The 25,928-nt window shown below is 37.0% G+C and overlaps 1 protein-coding gene across 7 annotated transcripts; it reads left to right on the forward strand.

Moving 5' to 3' along the window:
- The first annotated feature begins 4,863 nt into the window (after positions 1–4,863).
- On the forward strand, positions 4,864–24,354 carry LOC149821872 (pre-mRNA-processing factor 39-1-like). 7 transcript variants are annotated; one of them, XR_016426045.1, is made up of 17 exons: positions 8,651–8,836; positions 9,146–9,266; positions 9,387–9,449; positions 9,527–9,983; positions 10,352–10,455; positions 11,789–12,018; positions 12,712–12,879; positions 15,017–15,380; positions 17,745–17,888; positions 18,254–18,406; positions 18,480–18,596; positions 20,978–21,058; positions 21,172–21,321; positions 21,917–22,228; positions 22,710–22,793; positions 23,599–23,815; positions 24,162–24,354. XR_016426045.1 is itself a non-coding variant. In XM_089981084.1 (15 exons), exons 1-15 carry the CDS (start codon positions 4,874–4,876, stop codon positions 23,680–23,682), a joined length of 2,571 nt encoding a protein of 856 aa, XP_089837210.1. In that variant the 5' UTR covers positions 4,864–4,873; the 3' UTR covers positions 23,683–24,070. The 7 variants fall into 7 exon arrangements, 1 of the variants encoding a protein (XP_089837210.1); XR_016426046.1 differs by having other exon boundaries at positions 9,387–9,429; XR_016426044.1 differs by lacking the exons at positions 8,651–8,836; positions 9,146–9,266 and adding an exon at positions 4,864–4,933.
- Positions 24,355–25,928: the final 1,574 nt, after the last annotated feature.

The following is a 25,928-nucleotide window of genomic DNA, read 5'->3' on the forward strand; positions in this document are numbered from 1 at the left end:
TCAAAGAAAAGGTATTTACGGCCTTCTTCGGGAGGGATTTGCTCTCACACGATCTGCTATCTCCGGTGAGTAAGTCCTCTCTTACTTAATTAAGAGAGTTGTTGGGAATTTTACTCTCTCATGGGTAGCCCGCCCATAACTGATCAGCTAGAAAAAAGTATAACAGTTATCCAAAATGAAGCACACTTCATTTTGGATAAGGCCCTCATCAGAGTGGTTTCACCCATTAGAGAGAGAGAGTGTGAGCCCATCTCTCTCTTCAACGGGTGAGACTCTCCATGAAACATAACCACAAAGGCCATTTGTAACCAACATCATCTCTCACTTGGCCGTGTAACTAATCATGATGCAGGAGACATATCTTAATCGCATACATGATACATGTTTCGAGAACATTTTCTCTGATATGCTCTTTGTTAAAGGGTCAACAATTATATCAGATGTAAGTAAATAACTGACTTTGATTTTATTCTTTTCAATCATATCATGAATATACTTGTACTTACCATTATATGTTTGCTTTTTGAATTACCTGTAAAAAATTTCATAGGACAGATGGTAACATGATTATCACAATAAACTAGTTATATCCTGCTTCAAATAATTAATGAAGTGGCTTATTCAAATGGCAAATTAATGTAGCAACTGCATTGCATGAAATATATTCAGCTTTCTGAGTATGCTGAGTTGCGCAACCTTATTTCTTATAAGATCAGAAAACTGCTCCTCCTTCGAGAAGAAACATGTATCAAAAAGTAGATTTACTATCATCTCTGTTGCTTATAAAGTTAGCATCAGAATATCTAATTAATTCCAAAGAATAAGCTTGAAAACATAGTTTCAAGTTCATAGTCGCTTTTAAATATCGAAATACTTTTTTTATTGTTTGCCAGTGTGGCCAATCAGAATTACTTTGGTAGAGACTAACGAGGCCAACAACAAAATTGATATCAGGTCTTATGCATAGCATAGCATATATCAAGCTTCCAATAGCTTGTGCATAAGGAGCATTTAACATTTCTTGTCCATTACCATGACTATCATTCTTACTTAATTTAATACATTTTACCATAGGTGTTCTAATAGGCTTACAATCACTCATTTTAAATTTCTTGAGTATATGATTTATATACCTTTCTTGACTCAAGCTCAAAAATTTAACATTTCTATCTCGAGTGATTTTAATTCAAAAAACATAGAATGCTTCTCTCATGCCTTTTATTTTGAATTGAGAATTTAATTATGATTTAGTTTTGACAATGATATTATTGACGTTTTCAGTCAAAAAAAATATCATCCACATATAGTGAGAGAATATCAAATTTACTCCCACTTTTTTAAACATAAATATAATAATCAAATTTATTTGTCACAAACCCTAATGATATAATGGCCTTATGAAACTTTAAGTACTACTGACGTAGTGATTGCTTGATTTTGTATAGAGATCTTTTCAACCTATATACTTTATTTTCCTTGTCTTTTATTATATAGTCTTCAAGTTACTCCATAAAAATGGTGTCATTAAGCTCACTATTAAGAAAAACAGTTTTAACATTCATTTGATGTAGATCTAGGTTGTAGTGAGCTACTATAGCAAGAATTATTTTTATTGAGGCGAATTTTGCAACTGGTGAATATGTATCAACATAATCTAATCATTCTTTATGAGAAAAATTTTTAGCAACTAATATTGCTTGCTTTATTGCTTCATCAATTGATAGGTTATCTTTCATGTCATTTATGTCTAAAGCATAACACATTTCCTCCGATAGATAGACATAATAGTCATCTAAGTAAGACAGATGAGCTCTAAACCTTTTGTGTCAAACCTGAGAATGTTGAGAAGAAGAATATAGAGATATTTCAGAAGGTTCATCATTTTGTATAGGTTATTGCAAGTCATCAGAACCATAATACAAATCAAGATGATCGTCTTTATTTATTTCAAAAATAATTTTTTCCATGTTTTGATCTTATAAGAAGATAACATCTCTACTTTCGATCAAACCCTTATCTCGGTGGTAAAATTTATAGTCTTTAGATCTTTTGGGATATCTAATAAATATATACCTTATAGATCTGGTATCGAGTTTATCTTTTGTTCACTCTATAACTTTTATATGAGCTATAAAATCTCATCTATGAAGGTGACTTAGACTAGTTTTTCTTCCTGTCAATGATTCATAAGGTATAGAGACAATAGCTTTATAAGAAACCTTAATTAAAATATATGTTGTCATACCAAAATACTTTGGGTAATGTAACATTCGATAACATACATCTAACCATATCTAGAAGGGTCATATTAAATCTTTCAGCCATTTTATTTTGTTAAGGTGTGCCAAGAGTAATAGTTTAGGGTTTGGTCCCGTTGACTTTGCAATATTTAAAAATTTCATTTGAAGTACATTATCCTCTTCGATCAGACTGTAAAACTTTAATTTTCCTACCAAGTTGGTTTTCGACTTCTTGATGATATTTCTTAAATTTATCTAATGCTTCATACTTATAAGTTATAGTATCTTGAAAAATTATCAATAAATGATATAAAATATTGTATTTCTTTATGAGTTTGTGTCATGAAAGGAGCACAAATATCAGTGTGTATGGTTTCTAATAGTTCTGATGCTCTAATAATGTCTTATGAAAATAGTTTCCTTGTTAATTTTTTATAAATACAAGGTTCACATCTATGAAATAAAGATTCATTAAAGTTAGGTATTAATTTGAAGTCAACAAGTTTCATCATGTTTTTTAAGTTAATATATCTAAGTCTTTAATGCCAAACATTTACATCCACATTAAAGACAATATCAATATAAGCAGAAGTCAAAAAAAATTTATTCATATCAGAATCATAAATTTTGAACAATCTATGATGATTATCAAAGACCCCATCAAACAAGACTCGACTATGTTTTCCCATAGTAACATTCCTTGATAAAAAATAAACTTCAAAACCCTTGGCAACCAAGGTCGAAACAAACACTAGATTACGTCTCATGGATGGTACAAACAAGACATTTGATAACAGAACATTGTTTTTAGAAATTTTAATTCGATAGGTCCCAACACCCATAACATCAGAGTAGGTGTTGTTACCCATGTACACTAGATGTTTACCAGGCTTGTACTCGATTATATCCAATATTTCCTCCCTGGTCATTGCTATATGACATGTTTTCTCAGAGTTCACCCACCAACCAGAAAGAGCTTGATCTGCATAAGAGCATTCCAATATCACGCAGGTTATATCTCGCCTCTCTTTTTTGCTGCCCATTATTGTTATTCCTGCGAGTATTGTTGTTTGAGCGGCTTCTACAATCTCTCTTGAAGTTTTTAAGTTTTTTCACACTTGAAGCACTTGACATGGGAGGCGGTTGTCTGCGGCTTGCGGAATGTTGAACTTTTCTTCTAATTGAATTTGCCATTTCCTTTGATTTTTTTTTTATGTGGACATTTAGAAGGGTTATAACTGCGATTAAAAGCATCTTTCATGAAGTGTATTTTGCTTTTTCTATCTTGTTTTATATGTTGCTGCTCAATTTTCAGTTGATCCAAAAGCTCTTAAAAGGTTAGATTTTTCGAATTCAACCTAAGAGCAGTTTGTACCATCTTTCATGAAAATGAGAGACTATGTAGAATGATGGATATCTGCATACGATCAGGGATCATGTTCCCAACAATCATCACGTCCTTTGTTATAACAATCATTTGTTTACATGATTAATGACATTATTATTTTCCTGCATCCGACACGAATTATATTGTTCTAGCAATAATTGTATGTGTATTTTAGAAGCAATGTCATATTTTTTAGAAATTACTTCAAACATTGACTTAGTTATAGGGTAATCTTCAAATACTCTAATAAGGACATCGTCTATATATGTGAGCATGATGGTTCTGGCCAACATATTGTCCCTTTTATATTTCATGAATGCATCTTTAACCTCTTCGGTAGATCCATCACCAAGGTCCCTCATTTCAGTAGCGATGGCATTTTCGATGCTTTCTAAAGTTAAAACAAGAGGTATTCTCTTCTTTCAAATGTAAAAAATAGTGCCATTAAGCTTGTCAGTTTTGACTAGTTCAGAAGCACAAACCTTACTTGTCATTTTTTTGTTTTTTGTTATTTTAAGAAGGCAAAGCATGATAAGTATAAGTTCAACATTTAACAAGTAGACCAATAAAAGAATATTAGACATAAACTTATAAAATATCATGTTTATAATGAGAAAATTCATGATATCAAACTTATCATGTCATGTAAACACTAAAAAATAAGTATGACAATCAAGTTATTGATTTTCAATGAAAATGAGCCAATCTACAAGCTCTGAGTATGTTTCTGTAATTTCAAAAAAGTTAGAGGACAACATTGAAAAAAAAAATGATCTCCAAAAAAATAGTACTTCAAAAAAAATCTAGGGGGGTTTATACAAAAATTAAAAAATTTAAGCCTGTTCTAGATATATTTTTGAGTTCTGACCTCTTTTGGGAAGTTACTAGAAAAATGAGGACCTTTTCTATAACTGAGGGATACAGATGTCAAAAATAATAAAGAGCAGAAGCAATATAGTAATTTAATTATAATAGGATAGAGCAAACATTAATATAAAAGTACAGGGATAAAAAAATAATTTAACTTACCAGGGACTTGACTGATAACACTAAAAAACACTTCAGTCAAATGGTAATATCACCTGGTAGAGATATGACTGATTTTTTTTGGAAAAGACTAGGGACTCAATAGTAATTTCACATTTAAAATCATGTAAGAACGCTTGATGATTTGAGAAACCAGAAGCTTCCAAAGAAAGCTTATGGTAGTTTGGTGTTGTAAAAGATTTTTTTTCTTCAGTCGACGATGGAGAAATCTGATCAGTTGGTTCGATCTCCTTGCCGGATTGGTCGCCAGAAAATGAAGGTATTTGGCTGCGGTAATAAGCCGTCGACGAAAAAAAAATGGTTATCCTTTTTTTTTTCAAAAAAAAAAAAATTCAATCGGCGAGGTAAAACATGGAAAAATAGGGATGATGGTAGCTAAAAAAAATTCAGGTAATCTTATTTGTTTTTGTTTTTATGTAACGAGGTTGTAGGATGCCTGCGATCCCCGCCCCCTTTTTCTAGACTGAACAAGAAGAAAAGATCGGATGCCGCTATTTGTTTGTTTGTTTATTTTTTCTTGCAGACAGAATGAGAAAAAATACCTCAAAGGTCAATCTTGCTGAGAAAAAAATAAATTCGAAGCGATATGCGCCCCCTTTACTAGAGGGTGAAGGTGCTGCCTAAAGGTCGTTGGAGTGATCTTGTTCGTCGGAGATTGGAAAAAAACTTTTTTAGGTTACCCCTTCGTGCAATAAACCCCCTTTTTTTTGTTTGATTGCTTTGTCAGATTGCTCACCAAACAACAGAAAAAAAATGTGTTAATAAACTGGCGACTGCAAAAAAGGTTAACCCCTTTTTTGTTGTTTTCTTAGTTATGTATCGAGGTCGCCCGATGCCAGTGACCTCCTTAAAAGTTTTTTAGTGAACTTCTGTTTTCATTTTTTTTTTTTGTGACCTTCTAATTTCTTATACATTGATGTAAGCCTCGATCCAGAGTCTGCGTTCTTTTTTTTTTTTTCTCCTTTTTCTTTTGTTTAAATAATCATTGTCAGTGTTCAAGGACCTTTAAAAAAAAACTCTGATGACCCTCTGATGTCTGTCGCAGACTCTAGATGTGGTTTGTGTTCTTTTTTATTTCACTCTCCACTTTCTAGAGAATGGCCGTAGACCCTGATTCGGGGTCTATTTTTTTTAAATTTATATAAAAATAAAGTCAAAAAATGAATGAAACATTTTTTCTTGCAGGGGTTTTCCCAAAATCGGGAAAAAAACCCTGATTTTTTTTTCACTGTCATGGGCAGACCCGATTTAAAGGTATGTTCCCCTTTATGTTTTTGTGTAAATGCAGAGACAAGGATCGTCAGAATTCGGTGACCCGTTTGATAAGCCTTATAAACAGAAACACTAACCTCTCTAATGATTCCCGATTTTGATTTATGGTGTCCGACTAAACTACCAACAACGATTGATGGCCTCGAGCTCCTTGAGTGGTGAAGAAGATGGTGTTTTTCGCATATGAGACTTTGCACGCAACAAAAGCCTGCGCTCTAATACCATTGTAGGATTGAAGAGTCAGGAGGATTAAATGGAGGTATTTATGACCTTTTTTCAGGAGGGGTTTACTCTCACACGATCTGCTATCTCCGGTGAGTAAGCCATCCCTTACTTAAATAAGAGAGTTGGTAAGTTGGCCCTCACCTAGGCAGTTTCACCCGTTAGAAAGAGAGTGGGCCCACCTTTCTCTTCAACGGGTGAGACTCTCCGTGAAACATAGCCACGAAGGTCATTTGTGATTGACAGAACAATGCCCAAGAGTGAGGTGTTTGACTTTAATACTAATCCAGGGCGCATCTATGCAGCCTCACACCTCTTTGGGTGCACGGTGGGGAGAGTACTTATTTCATACCTCGACCTACTGCTGGATGACAAAATGGTTTGTGCTCCTCTATGGTCGCCTGTCTTGGATCGTGTGCAGGCCTGACTGCAGTCCTAGCGAGGTAAGTGCTTGTCCCGAACGGGCTGGCTCACTATGATTAAATTAGTTGTCAGCCATCACTTCCCACTTCATGACAGTTCAAAAATTGCCTGAAAAAACTGATAAGCAGCTTGAGAAGCTCGTGCTTGTAGTCCGTGGACAGTGAGCAATCTAACATAACTTTGGTTGCTTGGTCGTGTGTTACTAAGTCAACTTAGAGAGGGGGTTTGGGGGGTCACACCCCTATCATTAAGCAACGAGATACTTATCTCCAAGTGGTGGTGGTGGTGGTGGTCATTGATTAGCCATGAGGGTGACCTTACACCATATTTTTGCTCAAAGTGCATCCTGCAAGGTCCGACGTGTGGGTGGACTCTTGGCAGGGGGAGGCAGTTAATGTAAGATATTTGGCGAGAGTGGTGCCGGGTCTGGCCTAGATTCATCGCAGGGCTCGGCCCTTCGGCCGGAGAAGGGGGAGTATGCACATGGGCAGACTCTCCCTCTTGGGAGTTCTTAGTGGTCTCTTTCTGTCAAGCAAAGGATGAGTCCGGGGTCGACATTGTAGGTCTGAGTGATGTGGTCTAGGGGACCATCTCTTAGGGCAAGGTTCTTCGCGTATTGTGATTAGTTATGATATGCAAGGGATCACTTAAGAGTTAAGAGACCCCTTGGTGGGTGACGCTATAAAACACAATAAGAAGCAAACAAACAAAAAGTGGGCGTTTGTTATTTTTTTTTATATAAAAAAAGGTTGGGTCAGGTTGACCCGGACCTGCCCATATAACTAACTATTGGGTTCTAGTTTTTTTGGGTCACCAAAACAAAATCCTAAACCTAAACCCACTTAATTTTAGAATATATATATATATATATATATATATATATATATATATATATATATATATATATATAATACTAGGATCAGGTGGGGTACTCTTAGTTATACAGCAAAGACCGGCTCAGGTCTACGATCAAGGCAACACCTCTCAGCCCTTAACAGGACGTCCAAACTCTAAACTCCACTCGTGGGTCAAAATTGTATCTGGTACCTGAACCCAAACCCAAACTCCCAGGTATGAGAATAGAAAGTGCTGACCCCTATAATATTCGAGTTTCTTGACCCGAGCAATATGCAGGATGGGTTTGTGTCATGATTTTTACCAGGTACTCGACCTGACTCTTTTTTTGACAGGTACCCAATCCGACCCATATTTTTGTTTGGATCATATCTAAAATATAGACCCATAATAAAAACAGGTTGGATTTGAGTATTTAAAATAAGACCCGAACCCTATTGGACCCAATATGCTTTTTGTACCCAACCCAAATGGTTCCCCATAATGTAAAATCGAACAGACCCAAATCTCACTCGATTATGCAGTCGAACATGCTTTATTCTTGATTCGACGGGAACTGATTATGTACCCAAATCTGTTTCATAAGTAAACCGATCCGATACATTTTGAATATGAGATACCATCGATGTCTTTTTATTTCAACTTAAAATAGTTGGGTGGTATCAAAATTTATTCATATTTTAGCATTATTTATAATAGTTAATGCATAGTTGATTTCAATGATTTACATATATTTCTAATGGTAGGTAATTATGTTTAAAAAACTATTTTTTTGGGATAATTCAAGGTAAAACCTGTATCACCGACTGCACCTTGACTGTGGTCCCTTCTGCCCACGGGAGATTACTCCCAGTTTAGACCTTGCAGCAAGAGACGCCACCCATGAATTTCGAAGTTGTGACGTCCTATCAACTTGGTGACGTTCACAAGTCGCCCCTACTGGATGAGCGGAGCCCTTGTGGGCATGTCTAAAAATCCAATTCATATCAAGACTCGAGCTAAAACTTGATCGATCATACCCAAACCCAAACCCAAACCCAAACCCAAACCCAAACCCAAACCCGGACAGATATCAAAATTGACCGGGTCTAGTTTTTATACCCGATTAAAAAATTGAATCTATTAAATACCCAACCCGATTATACCGATCCGATATATACCCATGTTAACTTATATAGGTATGCCAAAACTGGATTGCCCTATCCCTCCCCTCTCCCGCAAAAAAAGCGAACGTTTTTCGACTCTTTTCTGTTCCCTGTCACTCTGTTCGTCTCTTTACCGATCCCTCTGTATCTCTTTTCTCTCTCCCTCTTTCTCGGCGCCTGTTTCAGAAGAAACTCTAGATCCACGTCTTCCGTCCGTTCCCGAGTTCTTAGGATTCTTCTTTTTGGTGAGTATCGTCTCCACCTTCCTTTTTTTTTTCTGCTTCTTTAGTCTATTTGTTCTAGGGTTAGGATTTTCATCTTTGCGCTTGATTTTTTATTTATTCAGAATGCCTCAGATAGATTCTCCACAGGAAATAGTCAAAACCACGCATATTTGTTGAGCTCGGAGTCGTTCTGTGCTCTTCACGACCCACTTGGACGCTTCGGTTGTTTTGCTGTTTGCTTGCTCTTTTAGGAAAACCGTAATTGTTGTTACCTTTGGGTTTTGTTTTAGCGAGTGTAAAGCGTGTAACCGTGTATGTTTGTTCATTTAGTGCCGTTGGGGATGTGTTTGCTGGGGACCGGGAAATTGTCTGAATCGATTCGGCGGTGGTTGATCTACGAGTAAACGGCGATCAACGGAGCTTGTCCGATTGCATGAGTGTGAATTGGCGTGTATGAATCGTTTGGATTTGAGGACAATCCCTTTTTTTCATACTGAAAACTTGTTTGGGCTCTAAGTTCATTGGCTCTGGCCTCTTTATCTAATTCTCTGTTTTTTCGTCTTTCTTTCAGCGTTGCTTGTTCTTTCTTTCGTGCGTAGATGATGCAGTCTATGGTGAATGCCCCCATTTTCTAGTAGGTTTTGGTTTTTTCCCTTTTAAGTTTCCTTTGCTTATGTTTGACCTGTTGATGTATTCATGAATTTGGTTCAGAGACAAATACCAACAATGGGCGATGCTGAGCACCAACACCCACACAATCAATTTGCAACAACCATTGATTATTCTCCCTCAGAACATGCCGCTGCAGAATCCATACCTGATGAAAGTGCATGTCCCAGTAATGTTGGAGATGAGAATTCAGCTGCCCAGCTTGTTTCCGGGCTTCAAGTAGCATCCTATTTATCCGGAAGCTCTTTTAGCGCGGACTCTGTAATGCATCAAGCTCCATCTAATTCTGCTTATCCTGCTGGCACTGCCACTGAAGGGCTGACCAGGTGCCAGGATAATTCCATAGTGGATCGTGCACACGATGCTTCTTATGGTTCTGAAAATGGCAACAGTGTAGGCGAAACAAGGAATTACCAAACTGAAGACCTCCTTGGTGGCGAGAATGGGAATGGCTCAATGGAGGCGACAGCCACATGTCAACAGTTTGAGGAGACTCCTGGTATTTACTGTTAACAATCTTCAGATATCTTTGTTACGTGCCTTTGTTTTTCCAAATCGTGTTCAATTATTTTATTGTTTGTTATGCTGGATCTGCAAGGATTAACACTATATCATGCTGGCTGCACTATTATTTTATGGCCATGCTTTCTTGTTTAGGGGTTTTGAGCAAGTCTATGCTTCAGATAATGTGGTTATGTGGAACTTAGTCCTTAGCATTTTTTTCCATGTTTTCTAGCTAGCAAGTCCTACTTTGCCATTTACTTCTGCGGTGTTATTTTTTATTACATGATTTTTCATTGTCAGCAATTACGTTGCAATTTACTTCTGTTCTGGTGTCTCTGATTGCGTATTTTTCTTCAATGTCAGCAATTTCAACAGAAGAAGATCGACTATGGACCATAGTGAAAGCTAATTCATTGGACTTCAATTCATGGACTGGTCTAATTCAGGAGATTGAGAAGGTTGCTGAGGTATTGCATTGTGTTCTCGCATCATGTTAACGAGAAAGGACTCTTTAGCTTGTTATTTTGTCTGTTACTGTAGGTAGATTTTCTGCTCAAGTAATTTATGTTTATACTGCAAAAATCACCACTATGTCCTATAGAACCGGTTGTGTACTTCTCCTTGTTTGTTCATGGGTTTCTTTAGCCTCCTAGGGCTGAAGCCTTTTAACTTCACAATGGAAACTCTTATTGGGACATTCAAATGTGTGAATAGTTGGTCAAAATGGTGCTTTTTGGAATGAGAAGCTTCAGGTGCTACATAAGCCTTCGAGATAGCTGTGGCCAGTTCCTTCGCAAAGTATGTTTTGTCGATAGCTCGAATTTGCACATTTTTAAACTACTTGAAGCAGAACGCTATCCTGATTCATGCAACTGCTTAACGTACATTTTTATAAGATTAGGTAGCAATACAAATGATTATGCAGGCATAATGATTACCCATAGCTTTTGATTGAAATCTTGCACACACGGATGAAGACACATATAAGATATTTCTTTCTTTATGTTATTCAGCTTGTGAAACTTGATGAGAACCAGAATCTAACGATCAATTTTCAGGAGAGCTTGTACACTAGTAAATATCAACATTTTCATTGTCATCAAGAGGCCTTGCACATGGAATCACTTGTAACTTGTAAGTTTTCTCATTTGGTTTGATATGGTGGTCTGCAGATCAGCATTGCACTTTTTCCACTACCTTCAATCACTCCAGAGACTATGGAACATAGGATCCCATCAGTCTTCCTGTTTATCCACAGACACTCTCATTATAAGATTCACCACCACTGCAGAAGGAAAGCTTGATTAAAGGCATCACTTGCCATATATGAAACTGCTGATTGAGGCCAGTGAAGTCACTAGCCTTATGGTCTGCAGAATGCTCTCACTGTGTCATCTACTTCACTTCTCAAAGACGTTGAATGAACTTTCTTTTAGTCTACAACATCTCTTGTCTCGAATTACGTCATGGTTTTGCTTCTATATTCAGTGTTCATTTACTCCATGGAAAAAAAATCTGGTGTATGTTTTGCTGTTTGTGCAAATGTTTCGCTATCTTGTTCTCAGATTATGTTTTGAATGGTCTATAAAAATCTTATGCAGTGTTTACCTGTTTATTGACTTGTTTATTTCTGATTGCTGGTTTCATACTTTCTATATTACTATAGAGTTCTTCATTATTTATGTTCTCTAAATTCTTTTTCCACTTCAATTTTCTGCATCCCTGATGACTTGGAATCATGAATCTTCAGTCTGGATTTCATGATCTTATCTAAAAGCAATACCTCTCCCTCTTTTGCAGGATAACTTGCTGAAAATCCGTAAGGTTTATGATGCATTCTTGGCCGAGTTTCCACTGTGTTATGGCTATTGGAAGAAGTATGCAGATCATGAGGCACGGTTCGGCACTGTTGACAAAATTGTGGAGGTGTATGAGAGGGCAATTCTAGCTGTGACATATTCTGTAGACATTTGGTTGCATTATTGTACATTTGCAATATCAACATATGAAGATCCAGATACCATCCGCAGGTACCTAATAGCTTTTAGGAAATAAATTAAGTTCCAAAATATATTGTTGCTGTTTGAAGAGGCATGGTCCACTTTTCATGGTGATGGAAAATGGTTATGGTCTTTGTATTGTTTCTCTAACCTTTTCTGGTATGCCCGCAGCAAAGATACATCATGTACACGGAGGAAAAGGTTTGTGTAGGTTGCACATTAGAAACCATTTGTAGTTCTAATGTGCATACCCCCAGGAGTGCTTCTACACATTGTAGCTGTTTCTGTTTCATTTCATTTGTTTTTTGCATTATGACCTTATTACCCCATTCAGCTCTTTATTTTTTCCAAAAGGTCTATGTAGTAGTCCCCTAGTTCTCTATGAAATTCTGCTGTCTTTAACTTTGACACTCTTGAGGCTATCATGGGTGCAACAATACCGAAATGCTGCTGGAAAGCTCTCGCGCAGTTAATGGCTAAGATGGCCTCTATGCCTTGCTCCATTTCACGGACATTGTATGGTTTTTTCAGGAAGGTAAATGCAGCATATTTGTGCCTAAGTTTGGAAGTGTCCAGTGCTGTTAAAGTGATTTTCCTTCTTATTCAACATAATGGTGCATAGAAGCATTGATTTCCCCTATTGTGGATGGCTTCTACATGGTACTACATAGTACATATGTGCATTTATCATAATCTTGTCGCTTGGTTATCATGGTCTTTCAGGCTCTTTGAGCGAGGATTGACATATGTTGGAACAGACTACCTTTCATATCCTCTCTGGGACAAGTATATAGAGTATGAATATTCACAGCAGGAGTGGATGAACCTTGCTATTATCTACACAAGGATACTTGAGCATCCCATTCAGCAACTTGACCGCTATTTTAACAGGTGATTATAGTACCACCTTTCACTTCACACATATTTTTTCTATAGAAATATAAACATGCAAATCCAAGTTGCTATTTTCTGTCTATATATATTTTTACTAAGTCCATCTGTCTTATTCAGCTGCTGTTGACATGTTGCTATCTTGTTTTATTGTTTCTAGTTGATTATCTGTTGCATTGACATTGACATATGCACAAGGCCGTTGCCCTCTTTGAAGGACTAGTAACAAGCACTGTTTTTTCATGAAAACTTTAATCATTTGATTCTAATTTGGTTGTCAAAAAAGTCATTTCTAATGCTTCTCAATGGTTTTAATTGAAGTTCCTCAGTCTGCTCTCAAGGAAAAAAAGCAGAGAAAAACGTTCATGGAAAATTTCCAATTTTAGTACATTCTTTTATTTGCTGTTCTCCTTCCTCCTTAGTTGAACCATATTTGTTTACAATGTTTTTTTTTCTGTTCACTTTTTTTCCTTTTTGGTGCTCAGAAATGTTTGCCTAAACATTGGATAAAGCAAATATTTCAAATGTTGAATTTCTGAATCAGTATTTTTTTTGGATTAAATATTTGGTTACTTTATTTCAGATCAACTTTTTAGTTGATACTGTTGGTGTTGGTGATTGAAGAGTTATTTTTTAGTCTCATTCATAACCATAATCTTTTATCTAATTTATGATACAACCAGTACTTTAAATAGTTGGTGTTGAAGGCAAGGTGTAGTCTGTGCAGTCAAAAGTGCTAGTCGGCTCCTGGTAACCTAAATAAACTGATTTTGAAATAAATTTCTGTCAAAATCTAAAGTGTGATATGACCTTTTGAAAAATTATAAAAACAGCTATAATAGCAGACCTTGTTAACAAATGTATAAAAATAAATATTATCACTTTAATTTCCTCTTTTTAGGCACTCACATAACACCTGTGGATTGGTTTAGCGCCTGGGTCTCTCCTCAGTGCTTTGTTGCTTTTTTCACTAAATAATTTGTGATATCACTGATGTGGTTCAGAACTAGGTAGATGAGCAATTTCTGAAAAGTAAATCCAGACAATAAGGTTTGATAAGGCTTAAACAACTTCAAGAGGCTAAGCCTTGAGCCATGTGTCAAGCGTGTAGCCCTTTGGAAGTGTGGCATAAGCCTTGGTTGTAGTGGCCTTAGCCCTCATATTAAGCTGTAAACACACTCAGATGAACAAGGCACATCCTTTCACCTTTCTGTGTCTTTTATAAGTGTCCTTTGCTATGGTAGATATGGCATGGTGCTTTTGTGTGTAGGAAAACCTGTCCCTATACTGTATTTTGCATCTTTCAATGAGTCTATTCACATGGGTGCTTCCATAGATATGGCAGGAAATGTGTGTGGGTTGTGTGGTAGTACAATGGTTTGTTTTGTAAAACTAGGACGAGGAGACATGGTAAGTTCAAAATTTGAAGCATGAATTGTTGCTATGGTAAAATATTAAGAGTTATAGCTCAAAGATTTTGTGGCTAACAAATACACTTGAAAGTGCATAATCTATGTGGGGATATGTTTTTTCTTTTGAGTGACATCCCTTGCCTTGCTTTTCCAAAAGTTATGTATCTCACTTGCGTCTGTATCCATCCATCATAGCTTATGTGCTTGCCTGTGATCTCTGGGAAAGCTTTGAAGTACCTTTTTTGAAGTATCTGCCTTGTGTCCTACAAAGTGTCAAGCATGATACATGTTCAGGGCACTGGTAAAGAGAGAAGGATGCTCATGTGGTAGAACATGGACTGAGCTGTTGAAGTTTCTCATTTCTGCTATAACTGGTTCCTGAAATTGCTCCTACATTATCTTATTATGACTTACATGTCTTCTCATTGAGAGCTCTCGGAATTAGAAGTATTCATTGAGCAGATTTGTTGAATTCTTGTTCTAATTTCTAAAATGGTGTTCAATTTCTCCTGTTGCACTTGTGTATGCACATGTGTGCATGTGCAGCAGTGCAAGTGTATTGTGTGCATGTGTTAGGACTGGGTTCATACATTCTTTTGGCTTTGGGTTTCACGATTTCCATCTGCAAGCTTTGTCATGTGAATGTCTTCAGTTGCAGTTATTTTTTTTCCGTTTTCTCTTGCACACGATTTTAGTCTTTGACCGATAGCTCTTGAAATTTACAGCTTTAAGGAATTGGCTGGAAGTCGTCCCTTATCTGAGATACGAACTGCAGAAGAAGCTGGTGCCATGTTATCTGCGAACCTGAGGACAAATGATCAAGGAGTTGACATTGAGGGTCCTGTTGATGGGGTGGACCTATCTCTCAAATCTGTAAGTGCAGGTTTAACAGAGGCAGAGGAGTTGGAGAAGTATATTGGTATTAGGGAAGAAATGTATAAGAAAGCAAAAGAATATGATGCTAAGATCCATGATTTTGAAACAGCTATTAGGCGACCATACTTCCATATAAGGCCCCTCGACGATCATCAGCTCAGCAATTGGCATAACTACCTTGACTTCATTGAAACAGGGGATGACTTTAACAAGGTATTCCATCTCTATATCGTATAACTATGTCACATGGGTGCGGGTGCGGGGGTGAGGCAAAAAAAAAGATTATATATATATATATATATAATTTGTGCAGGGGAGGGGACGATTCCCCTCCCTGCGCCCTCTTTGTGCAGGGGAGAGGAGGGGTCGAGCTGATGAGTTGTGGAGCCTGATTCAAAGTTTTTGCCCTTGCAGAAAGGGGGGTCCAGGGGCTCCCCCTGGCGTGGGTCCCGCTGCGCGGTCAGCGGATGGGGGGTCTCTAGGGGGCAGCGCCCCCTAGAACAAATTTTTTTTAATAAAAAAATTGGACACAAATGACCTTGGGTGCGGTCAACGCACCAGGGTCGGGTTGACCGCACCCTGTGCCGCACCCGCATCGAGTCGCGTCGACACAGGTGCGGCACCCTGTTAGCCAAATCCCTGTGACTTAGTCGTCGTATAACCTTTAAGTGCCTCTCTCTCTCTCATATTACTGTCCTGCACGTGCACAAAATCTAACCGTTGTCGATGCTGAGTGCTATGTGATCATTACTACTTACTACCACCAATTTTTCTTCATTGATCTGGGCCAGCTTCATCGGCAGAACTTATATATTCTGGCTGTTACCAGCAGTGTCAATGAAAAAGTGGATTGTATAATTTGTCATTGATTCATAATCTGCAGCTTAATTAGGTTACATCAGTCAGGGTTTTCTTGTTTTTATCTATGTTAATTGCATTCCATTAAAGTATAAAAATCATTAGCAGAAATAAAAGTGTATTATCAAAATGGTCAAGCTAGCCTATAAATTAGGAAAAGTTATGGAACCATTTAAAAAATTAAAAAAATAACATAAAGTATATGCCAACTAGTCAAATATGATATATTTAAAACTCTGAAGGGCAATAGGTCACATCTATGAAAACTATGAGACTTTTGTGTCTGCTACAAGACTGCAACACTGTACAGCAGAAACAACCACCATGTAGTACAACTGCAATATTACAAGGGCATGAGAAGCCTTGATTGTAACTTTTACACATTGTTGGGAGATTGAATTACCATTCCTGGTTGCAATGTGGCAAGCATTTGCTTGGAAATTTAATTATAATTGGATCACTTGGTGCTGTATTGAGGGATTGAACTTGAGTAAAAAGTGTCGGCTGTCAAATATTTGGTCTTGAGACTGTCACTTATACAAAATACAGTATTTAAGAAGTAAAAACTATCAAAGTTTTAAGTGAGTCAATCTCAAATCCACTGATTTCTAATTAGGAATACATTGAAAATGATTGAAAATTTAGAATTCAAAGCTATCATTCCAAAGTTATATTGGTCAGTAGTTCTATCCTCATAGATCTTTATTCCACAAAAAAAGATATATGGAATTTTGCATTGGTGTTGCTATCTCCTCTTAGAGCTCATTATTCCTGAAATTCTGTCAAATCCACCATTTTTCTATTGAATAAGTTCTACATAATTAGGGTATCGAAATTGGTAGAAGTTTAGATGAAGATCTAACATATGATGTGCATCATTATGACAGCAGCATCCAAATTTTATTCAGTGATGTTGGCTCACAATTCGCATGCCCTTAATGTGATTTGGTTTCTTTGTACCCTTAAGTTGAATTCAGCACAGACAAGTTATGGCCAAGTTCCCAGTCCCTGAATTGGATGAACTGAAAATTGACTTAGCTCAGTGATCCTACAGATGGACCTTGGGGTTGGACAGCTGGGTTAGTGTCGAAATTCTATCCAACTAAGTTCCCAATATATAACTGAATCAAGATATAGTTGAGTTGATGCTTGTCATCTGGTGGTGCCTTAGTAAGTCCTTTCATGCACAGTGGTTTTCAGAGTTGTCACTTGTGACTTTAGGAGTCACCTGCATGGTTGATATTTTTCTAACTGAGATTTGGTTTTCAATCTCACATTTTGCTTGGCTTTTCTTTTGATTTCTTCATACTCTTTTCTGTTCTAATTTGGCTGACTTTGCCATGTTTTACGTGTATATTGGTTGCTTTTTCATCTATCTTACATTTTCCAATAGAGTTGGTATTTTTTCAGATTTCAGCTTTTAGATGGTCCTTTTTCATTCATAGTTATAGCTACCGGCTTTGGCAATACCTCAGTAGGGTTTTTTCTGGTACAAAAAGATGGGAGTGTTGCCTACGTCTTATGGATATAACCTCTTAGATAATTCTTCCCTTGTAAATAACAATATTTATGTCGTGTTTGCTGTGGTTGTTACATTTGGAATTTGGTTTCTTGGTAATTATTCTTAGAAGCCGATCTTTATATTACTTTGTCAAAAGTTTTCTGTATATGCAATCTTTACAGCCTTGGAACTTACCTTATTTCCTTTGATGTGCTCAGGTCGTAAAGTTATATGAGAGATGCCTTATTGCTTGTGCTAATTACCCTGAATTTTGGATACGATATGTTTTATGCATGGAGTCCAGTGGAAGCATGGAGCTGGCAAACAATGCTCTTGCTCGGGCTGCTCAAGTTTTTGTAAAGGTATTTTATTATTATTTTTGATATAGTGTTAATGTGCATTTTGTAGCTTAAATTTTTGAATAAGGCATTGCCACTAGCTTAGATTATTGTGATACATTGAGGTTCATAACTATTTGTAGGATTTTGAGTATGTTGGCATCATGTCGTGAAGTTTTGTTTTCATAAAATGTGTGATGGATTAGACCTGTCAATAATGAACAACAACGGGCTACCACATGCATTTCTTGTCTTTTGTTAGTCCTGACTGTGTTTGAATAAGGTTACTGGCTCCTCTTGCTGGCTTATTGTGTGATGTTCTGTTTTATACTTCTTCCTGCTGCTTTTTCCTGTACTGCTTATGGTTCATTATGAAATATCCTCTACAGAGACAACCCGAGATTCATTTAGTTGCTGCTAGATTTAAAGAACATCATGGGGATATAGCAGGCGCACGTGCTGAATACCATCTTATACATTCAGAAATTGCGCCAGGTCTACTTGAGGCTATAGTTAAACATGCAAACATGGAATATAGGCTGGTAATGATTTTTCTATTTGTTACTTGAGTTCTGGCAATGGTAGGTGTCTCTTATTTGTAATTTGGATTTTCAGGGCCATCCAGAAGCTGCTTTTTCTGTGTATGAGGAGGCCATTGCTACTGAACAAGGAAATGAGCAGTCTCGGATGCTACCAGTGCTACTTGTTCTGTACTCCAGGTTTCTGTATCTGGTATGTTGCACATACTTGATCATATTTTTTTATGTTTGTTTATTTGTGGAGGATAATTAATTGCTTAAAGATCTGTAATGTAGTTGCCTAAAATAAACCCAAAATCCAAGTTCAATGCGTCGTTTTTGGGAGTTTTGTTATATTACAGATGGTGGCAACCAGATGTTAGGATTAAATTTTCAGACCTACTTTTGGTCAATGTTTCATTTTTCTATTGCATAAAAAGAACTGAACTCTGACATATAATCGTGCCCAGTTGCTCTGAGATGGGTGGCTTAGCCATGTAGGGCTCTTGGGCTGGTGTCTTCTTACATTCTTATACCAACTTGGGTGCCTTTCTCATGATTTTGCTAGTTATTTGTGTCTTATGCTGTTGGTATTTTTTCTGTGGGTGGATATGGAGATTCACCCAACAATAAGTTAATAACTCGTAATTTTTAGGTGTTTTTCTTTCAGTATTTGAATCCTTACCTATTTGTGGTACTTCTTATCTCATAGTTGGATGCTCTGCAAATTTTGTCGCTATTTTGCTAGATCTTGATTCAATTAGATGACTTCTTGTTACCTATCAATTTTCTTGCTCAGAGCCTCAGATAGATGTGCAAGCTTTTTCTTTTCTTTTTCTTGCATCAACTTAATTTTTTTGGTGTCCCCAAGAAAGTGCATAATTATTTGGTTATTCATTTATTGTTTGGTTTTGGTTGTAATGCTTTCATTGATGAAAATTTGAAGGCTGGTCTTTTAATGAAAAAGCTAGGACCTTTTTTGTTTTTGAAGAAATATTTATTTATTGGCATAACTTTTGTTCTTGATGCATGTATCCCATTATTAGTTTTTAGTGAGCGGTTTAGATGGTTATTTCTTTTCAAACCTTTCATTTCCATCACTAGAAGCTAATTTCAGCCTTTCTTACTGAGCTATAGTGGAGAAATTTCTTGTTGAGAAATAACTTTATGTTGATTTTTTTAATAATAGCTTTGTGGTGTTTGTAATCCAAAAATCACTGGTTATTTTGGTCAACTGCATTTGGTTCAACTATTCAATAGTATTTATTTTTCTCATTTAAGATCAGTTTCTTTTCTTATGCTTTTGAGTGCTTTTCCTTTTTCCTTTTGGGTTCTTAGGTAACTGTGTACAGTTGTACATGTTTAGAAAGGGGAAATTTGGTTTTGTTTTGATGCCAATAAAGTAGATAAGTTTGGTAATCAAAGTTTTTCCATGCATCATTATGAAGGTAGATGGATGTGTTTAGCTGACAGCCTTCCCCAAAAGGCATTTTTTATTGCATTTGGTGACCCTATAATGATGTTTGTAAAAAAAAAAGTAGCAAGGAGCTATTCTTTCAAAACTGTTTTTGTATATATATTTTATTAAATAATGCTTGTTTTTGGAACCTCACCGAGGACATGGCATTGGATAGAAATGATTGGAGGAGAAGGATTCATGTGGAAGACCCAGAATGATTTTCTTTTTTGGTTCATATCGCCGACTCCAATTGTTTTGGGATGAAGGCGTAGTTGTTGTTGTTGTTGCTTGTTTTTGGAACCTTCTCCTTTCTTTTTTTTTCATACTTTAAGCATCAAATAAAGCTTCACTACCTCTCTTCTTACCTAACATCTCTACCATCATTCACCGAAACATTGGATCACTGAAAAATGATGTGTTCGTGGTGCATAACATTGTCAAACTACTTGCCACCATTTTCCAATGTGTCCATAGCTGGACAACTGTGCAGATGATCCTGCTGTAAGACTACTGGCCATAATATAAAAAAAAAAACGAGTGTATGAAAAATGTCTTGAAGCATGATCCTGCTGTAAGACTACCTTTGATATGCAGGAACGATCCTTTATTCTTCATCAATCCATTAGCTGCAAAATGTCTTGAAGAACCAGGCTTGTCAGTTTGTTTTTGGGTCATTTCCTGGCCATAGAATACCAGAAAGCAGTTGTGGCTTTGCTGTTCGTTGCTTAGTGCTTGCAATGGTGGGGCGAATGTGTGAGTGTGTATGGAGAGAGATGATGTTGATGTGAGATGAAAAAAACATGATGCTGTGCTTTTAGAAACCATCTATATTATGGTGAAACGAGAAGAAGAATGATGAAGAAGATGCTGTGCTTTTAGAAACTAAAAGTTACAGTTTAACCATCAAAACACCATTTCATGAAAAAATGCTATTTTCAAAATACATTTTGAAAATGTATTTTTAGAAAATTACTCACAAAAAACTGTTTTTTAAAAAATGTCATCTAAACACGCTTTAGTTGTCAATATTTTTTATTGCTTTTTTATTCATCTGTATGGATCAAGTTCTAATGGTGTATCATCTGTATTAATGTTATGTTTGTTATCTTTGCTGCTATTTATGTATCATCGTGCAGGTTGCTGGCAATGTGGAGAAAGCTAGGGAGGTTCTAAGTGGATACCTTGAGCGGGTTCCTCTGTCAAAGCCACTTTTGGAGGTTGTCTTATTGCTTGACTTAGTCCAGCTTGCTGCTTATTTAACTTAGAGAACTGAGTTCATCCTTTTGTGCGATTCACGAAATTGATCCACTACCTTTTTGTTTGTGTATAGGGCATTATCCATCTGGAGTCTATTCAATCTATTCCCAGGCGGGCAGACTATTTGGATTCACTTGTAGAGAAGTTTATAACTCCAAACCCTGACAATACCAATTTAATAAGTGCTTCCGACAGAGAGGACTTATCCAGCATATTTCTTGAGGTAGTATCTGCTTCCTGTGACTGCTACTATATATACCTGTTCTGTGGGAAGTAGATTGCCTGAATGATGTTTTATCTTGAAGAGACTAGTTGTTCCTCCTTGAATACTGGGGTAGCTCACTTGGTCTTAATTTTTTTTAGTCAGCTTGTGCTTGAAAGAGTGAGGACTAAGCAATTGCATTTGTATCAGGAAATATTCTGTACTCATTGTTTTATTGAACGATGGATTTCTCATATGGTTGCTCATTTCCTTGTCTTTAAAAGCAAATCATCATTGAGCAAAAAGTTTTTATAGGGGCGAGAAACCATTACTTTTGCAATTTTTACTTGTTTGTCACTATAACATATAGAGAAAATTACAAAAAACTGCCAAAATATCAGCTATTTACAAAATTCCACCCAAGATTTCAATTGTTACATTCTGCAACCTGCTTTTTTAGTTTTTGTTTTAAAGAACACTCCTAAAAATCACTCTGTTGACCATTGCATTGTCAAACAAAATGATTGAAATGCTCTCATCAGTACACGGTTTTTGAGCAGCATACCCAGTTTGTGTCGTCTATATCACGTTTCTCTTCTTGTTCAACTTCATGTAGTTCTTGGACCTTTTCGGGGACATCCAAGCAATTAAGAAGGCTGAGAACAGGCACACCAAGCTCTTTTCACAGCAGAAGAGTACATCAGAATCCAGAAAACGATGTGCCCAAGATTATTTAGATTCAGACAGGACAAAATTGGCAAAGACAGATGCTGGTGCTTCAGCAGTGGCTTCACCAGTTCAATCTGTAATGGGTGCTTATCCAAATGTTCAGCAGCAGTGGGTTGCTGGTTATGGTCCACAATCTCAAGTTTGGCCACATGGATCACATACACAGGCACAACAATGGCATCCTGGCTATGCTCCACAAGTAAGAGACATGTGAATAGTGTTGTCTCCCTTTTTTCTTTTTCCCACTTTTTTTTTTTGTTTCTTCTTCTCCTTCTAGTTGGTAGCCAATCACGAAAGCTGGCGGAATTGGAGTTCCATTCTGGTAGTAGCCATCAGCTTTTGATGTTTTTTGAAATTTTTTTTTTGAGTGATGATCCAGAGTCATTTTTGTCTTGCTTATTTCTTATTTCCTTTTAAAGAAAAGGATTAAGTTTTTATTGGGTTTCCTCATTCTGAGGTGCTGGGGCAGCATTTCTGTACCCATCCATCTTATGGTGAAATGGTGCTTGGTGTGGACTACTTCATTGCTGACCATCTCTTCAGAATCCAGATGTATGAGGCTGTGATACTTTAAGACGAATAGGATCTAGTAAACTTTTTGTGTTTGTACTAAACCAATTCTACTTGCAAAGTGCTTCCTTCTTGGTTCTGTTTGGTTACTCCCTATATTTTGATGACAGGCTGCTTATGCTGGTTATGGTTACGTCCATCCTCAACCTTCAGTATCAGCTCTTCCGCAAGCTGCCTATGGTGCATATTCTCAGGTACCATCATATCTGCCTCTGATCATCATTATCATCTCACAACTTGAACGTAGTTCTTTGGAGCAGTATATTTCATCACCACATGAAACACTTCCCTCCAGGGAGTTCTGTGGTTCTATAGGGAAATTTGGCATTAGCATACATGTGATTTATTCATAGGGAAACGGTTCAAATTGTTACACGAGAACATGTTTCCTATCAATTATTCCTTCGCCTCACAAGCAGTTTCACAGGCTAATCTACACATATGGCGCTCAATGCTTAATTGTTGGCAAATAAAAGTGCCCATGACTTTGCAAATATGCCCTAATCACATTAAATTCTTAATCTGTAACAAATGCCTGATTAAGTGGATGTGATAATTCTATTTACAAAAAAGAAAACTATAAAATAACTGTGTTCTTTCAGGAAAAAAACAAATATTCTTTTCTGTTTCATCCTTTTGAGCTTTTTCATTCAAATTTTTATCAATTTATATTTTCATCTTAAGGCCTTATAAAAAGAGTTAACATAGATCTTTTAAGCAAATGGGCAAAATTTTGTAGGTTTGTTTATTTTGAACAAAAACCAAGGATAGACTGCTTTTTGAAACTTTGTGGCTTGTGATAAATCAATGCCAGTTTTGTGTTTGAAGTATACCATGTTTAGATTGAGTAGGTTGACTCGGGTCTCAGATCGTTTTTGTTGGGATGTATGGAATTCTTGTTCCTTCATGAAGTAATCTTACACCATGATCGTTACACTCAGACCTAGTATTGGATGGTTGGAGTAATACCTTGGACATGCTTGTGATTTTACATTTCAGACATACACACAGCCTGTACCAGCATTTGCTCCGGCTCAGCAGTCTACTGCAGCGCCTCAGACATTCTATAGTGGTTACTATTGAGCTGTGAAGACTTGCCGGTTCCAATTGTCACTTTGTATACTATTCATAATCTGAAGTGAGACACACTGAAGGGCTTGCTGTAACCTAATCAGAGAAGTTTGCCATCGGGTCTATGGGCAAAGTGGCAGCGGAGGTAACGATGAGTTTGTTTTCACAGTTTATTTCTCTAGCTGGCTGTTGTTGAACTCTAGGTGAAAAGATCAGAAAAGATGAGGGCCATTGGTGGCCTCCTTGCACTAGTCTGAATATGATACTGGAATGGGATTGTTTTTTTAACGGGGTGTGTTTCAATACATGTAAAACTTGCTCCGTTACCAGATGTAGGAAGGTGTTCACATGAGCTATCCCTGAAACGTTAATGTTATCAAGTTAGTTACTTTTTTCACTTTTATTTCGCTTTATGTGCTACATAACTTGATTATCTGGAAGTTCATATCCAGGCAAATGGAATGAAATATCTTTAATTTTCAAACTTGCAGATGTCCATTATTTGACGGTCACCATGTATACACAACTTCAAAAGACTTGGAAGAACTTGAATATTTAATTGAGTGGGAAATATTTATATGGATATGTTTCTGGAGATTTGAAGTGTTACCTGAATAAGCTTTTGTGAATACCTTGAAATTGGGAATATTAATATGGATCTGTATCTAGAGATTTGAAGTGGTACATGCAAGAGTCTGTGTGAATAGTTTACCGTAGCATTAGCAACCAACATGGACTGTGGGTGCACGGGTCTGTGCAGAAACCCCGGCATGGACAGGCTACCGAGTGAATGATCTAATGCCTTGGTCCCGTTTAGGATGCCTAGGATGAATATCAAATGCGGGACAGCACCCTCCTGGGAGACTGTGGTGTCCCTGGCCGATTTTTTTTTAATTTCTTGAATAAAAAAACTTTACCTTTTAGGTCTGCCATGCTTGTTGAGGTATCAAAAGAAATAAATGGGGATTGAGGGCACCCGACATTCGATTGCCTAGTTAAAACAACTGGAAAGAAGATGGATGATGAGTGCCAGAGCTTCCTCTTTGAGTTGGGATGTGAAGGTGGGCCTGGTAGGTCAAGTGGCTTTGGAACTGCGACATTGGCGATTGCTGGAGTAGGATAAGGTGGGAGCAGAAACCCAGCTTAGTCTAATGGCCGTTCTGTGCATCTAATGGTAGTGCCACCTCAAATTCAATAGGGAAATTGGCAAGGACCACAACGATACAAATCTGTATATTGGATATACCAACCTCTCAGCTTGGACAATGATGGTTTGATTCAGCTCTTTGCTCCGTTTGTGGATATAGTCATGCCCAAGGTGATCAAGGATATATGTGTTTTTTTATGTGAATGAGATGTTTAACCGTCATGTACTAAGCATGCATTCTAAAGAATGCCCAACCCCATGGATAACCTAGTTTTCCTTGTTATGGAGAGACAGAGTTATAAACTTGAAAATATTACAACATTGCCATGTAACACTTTCTATTTTTTGGAAAGAACAATGGAGAATGCCCAAACAAAATTTAAAGGGGCTAGCCAACCTTGCATAACTGGGGCTTCCTCCTTGTTATATATATATATATATATATATATATATATATATATATATATATAGAGAGAGAGAGAGAGAGAGAGAGAGAGAGAGAGAGAGAGAGAGAGACGTTTCCACTTTCCAATAAGAAGTTTCTCATGCTTTAAGGCAGTTAAAGAGAAAAACTCTCATAGGAAAAAAAAAGTTTTCCCTATGATTTTTTTGATATGAGAAGTTTTTAAAAGAAAGTTTTTCACTTGTTTGTGTAGCATGAGAAAAATAGAGTGAGAAAATGTGAAAAAATAAGAGAGGAGGAGAGTGGTGGTGAGATGGATGGTGGAGGTGATGGTGAGATGGTGGGTAGTGGGTGGTGGATGTGATGAATCTTAAAAACTTCCTAGGATCGTAGTGAGGTGCATAGTAGTTGAGGGAGAGAGAACATAGAAGAGTATATTGGAACACGGCCTTCTTCAGAGAGATTCTTTTCTCTTTCTTTTTATGTGTTTTTATTGAACGAGAGTCTCTCCTTAATAAAGGAGAGTTGATGGAAGTGCTCCTCCTCTGGGTAGCCATTGCCCAACAATATCAGGATACTACCGACTTTCCCTCGTTAGAAGGAGGTAACCGTTTTACACTATTTGCATGTCTATCTAGATGAAACATATTTGAATATGCCACATTTGGATAGGCTCATTACTGGACGATTCATACGTTGGAGAGAGAG

This window comes from Nuphar pumila, chromosome 11 (assembly GCF_984573655.1).
Source record: "Nuphar pumila chromosome 11, dmNupPumi1.hap1.1, whole genome shotgun sequence".
Classification (NCBI taxonomy): domain Eukaryota; kingdom Viridiplantae; phylum Streptophyta; class Magnoliopsida; order Nymphaeales; family Nymphaeaceae; genus Nuphar; species Nuphar pumila.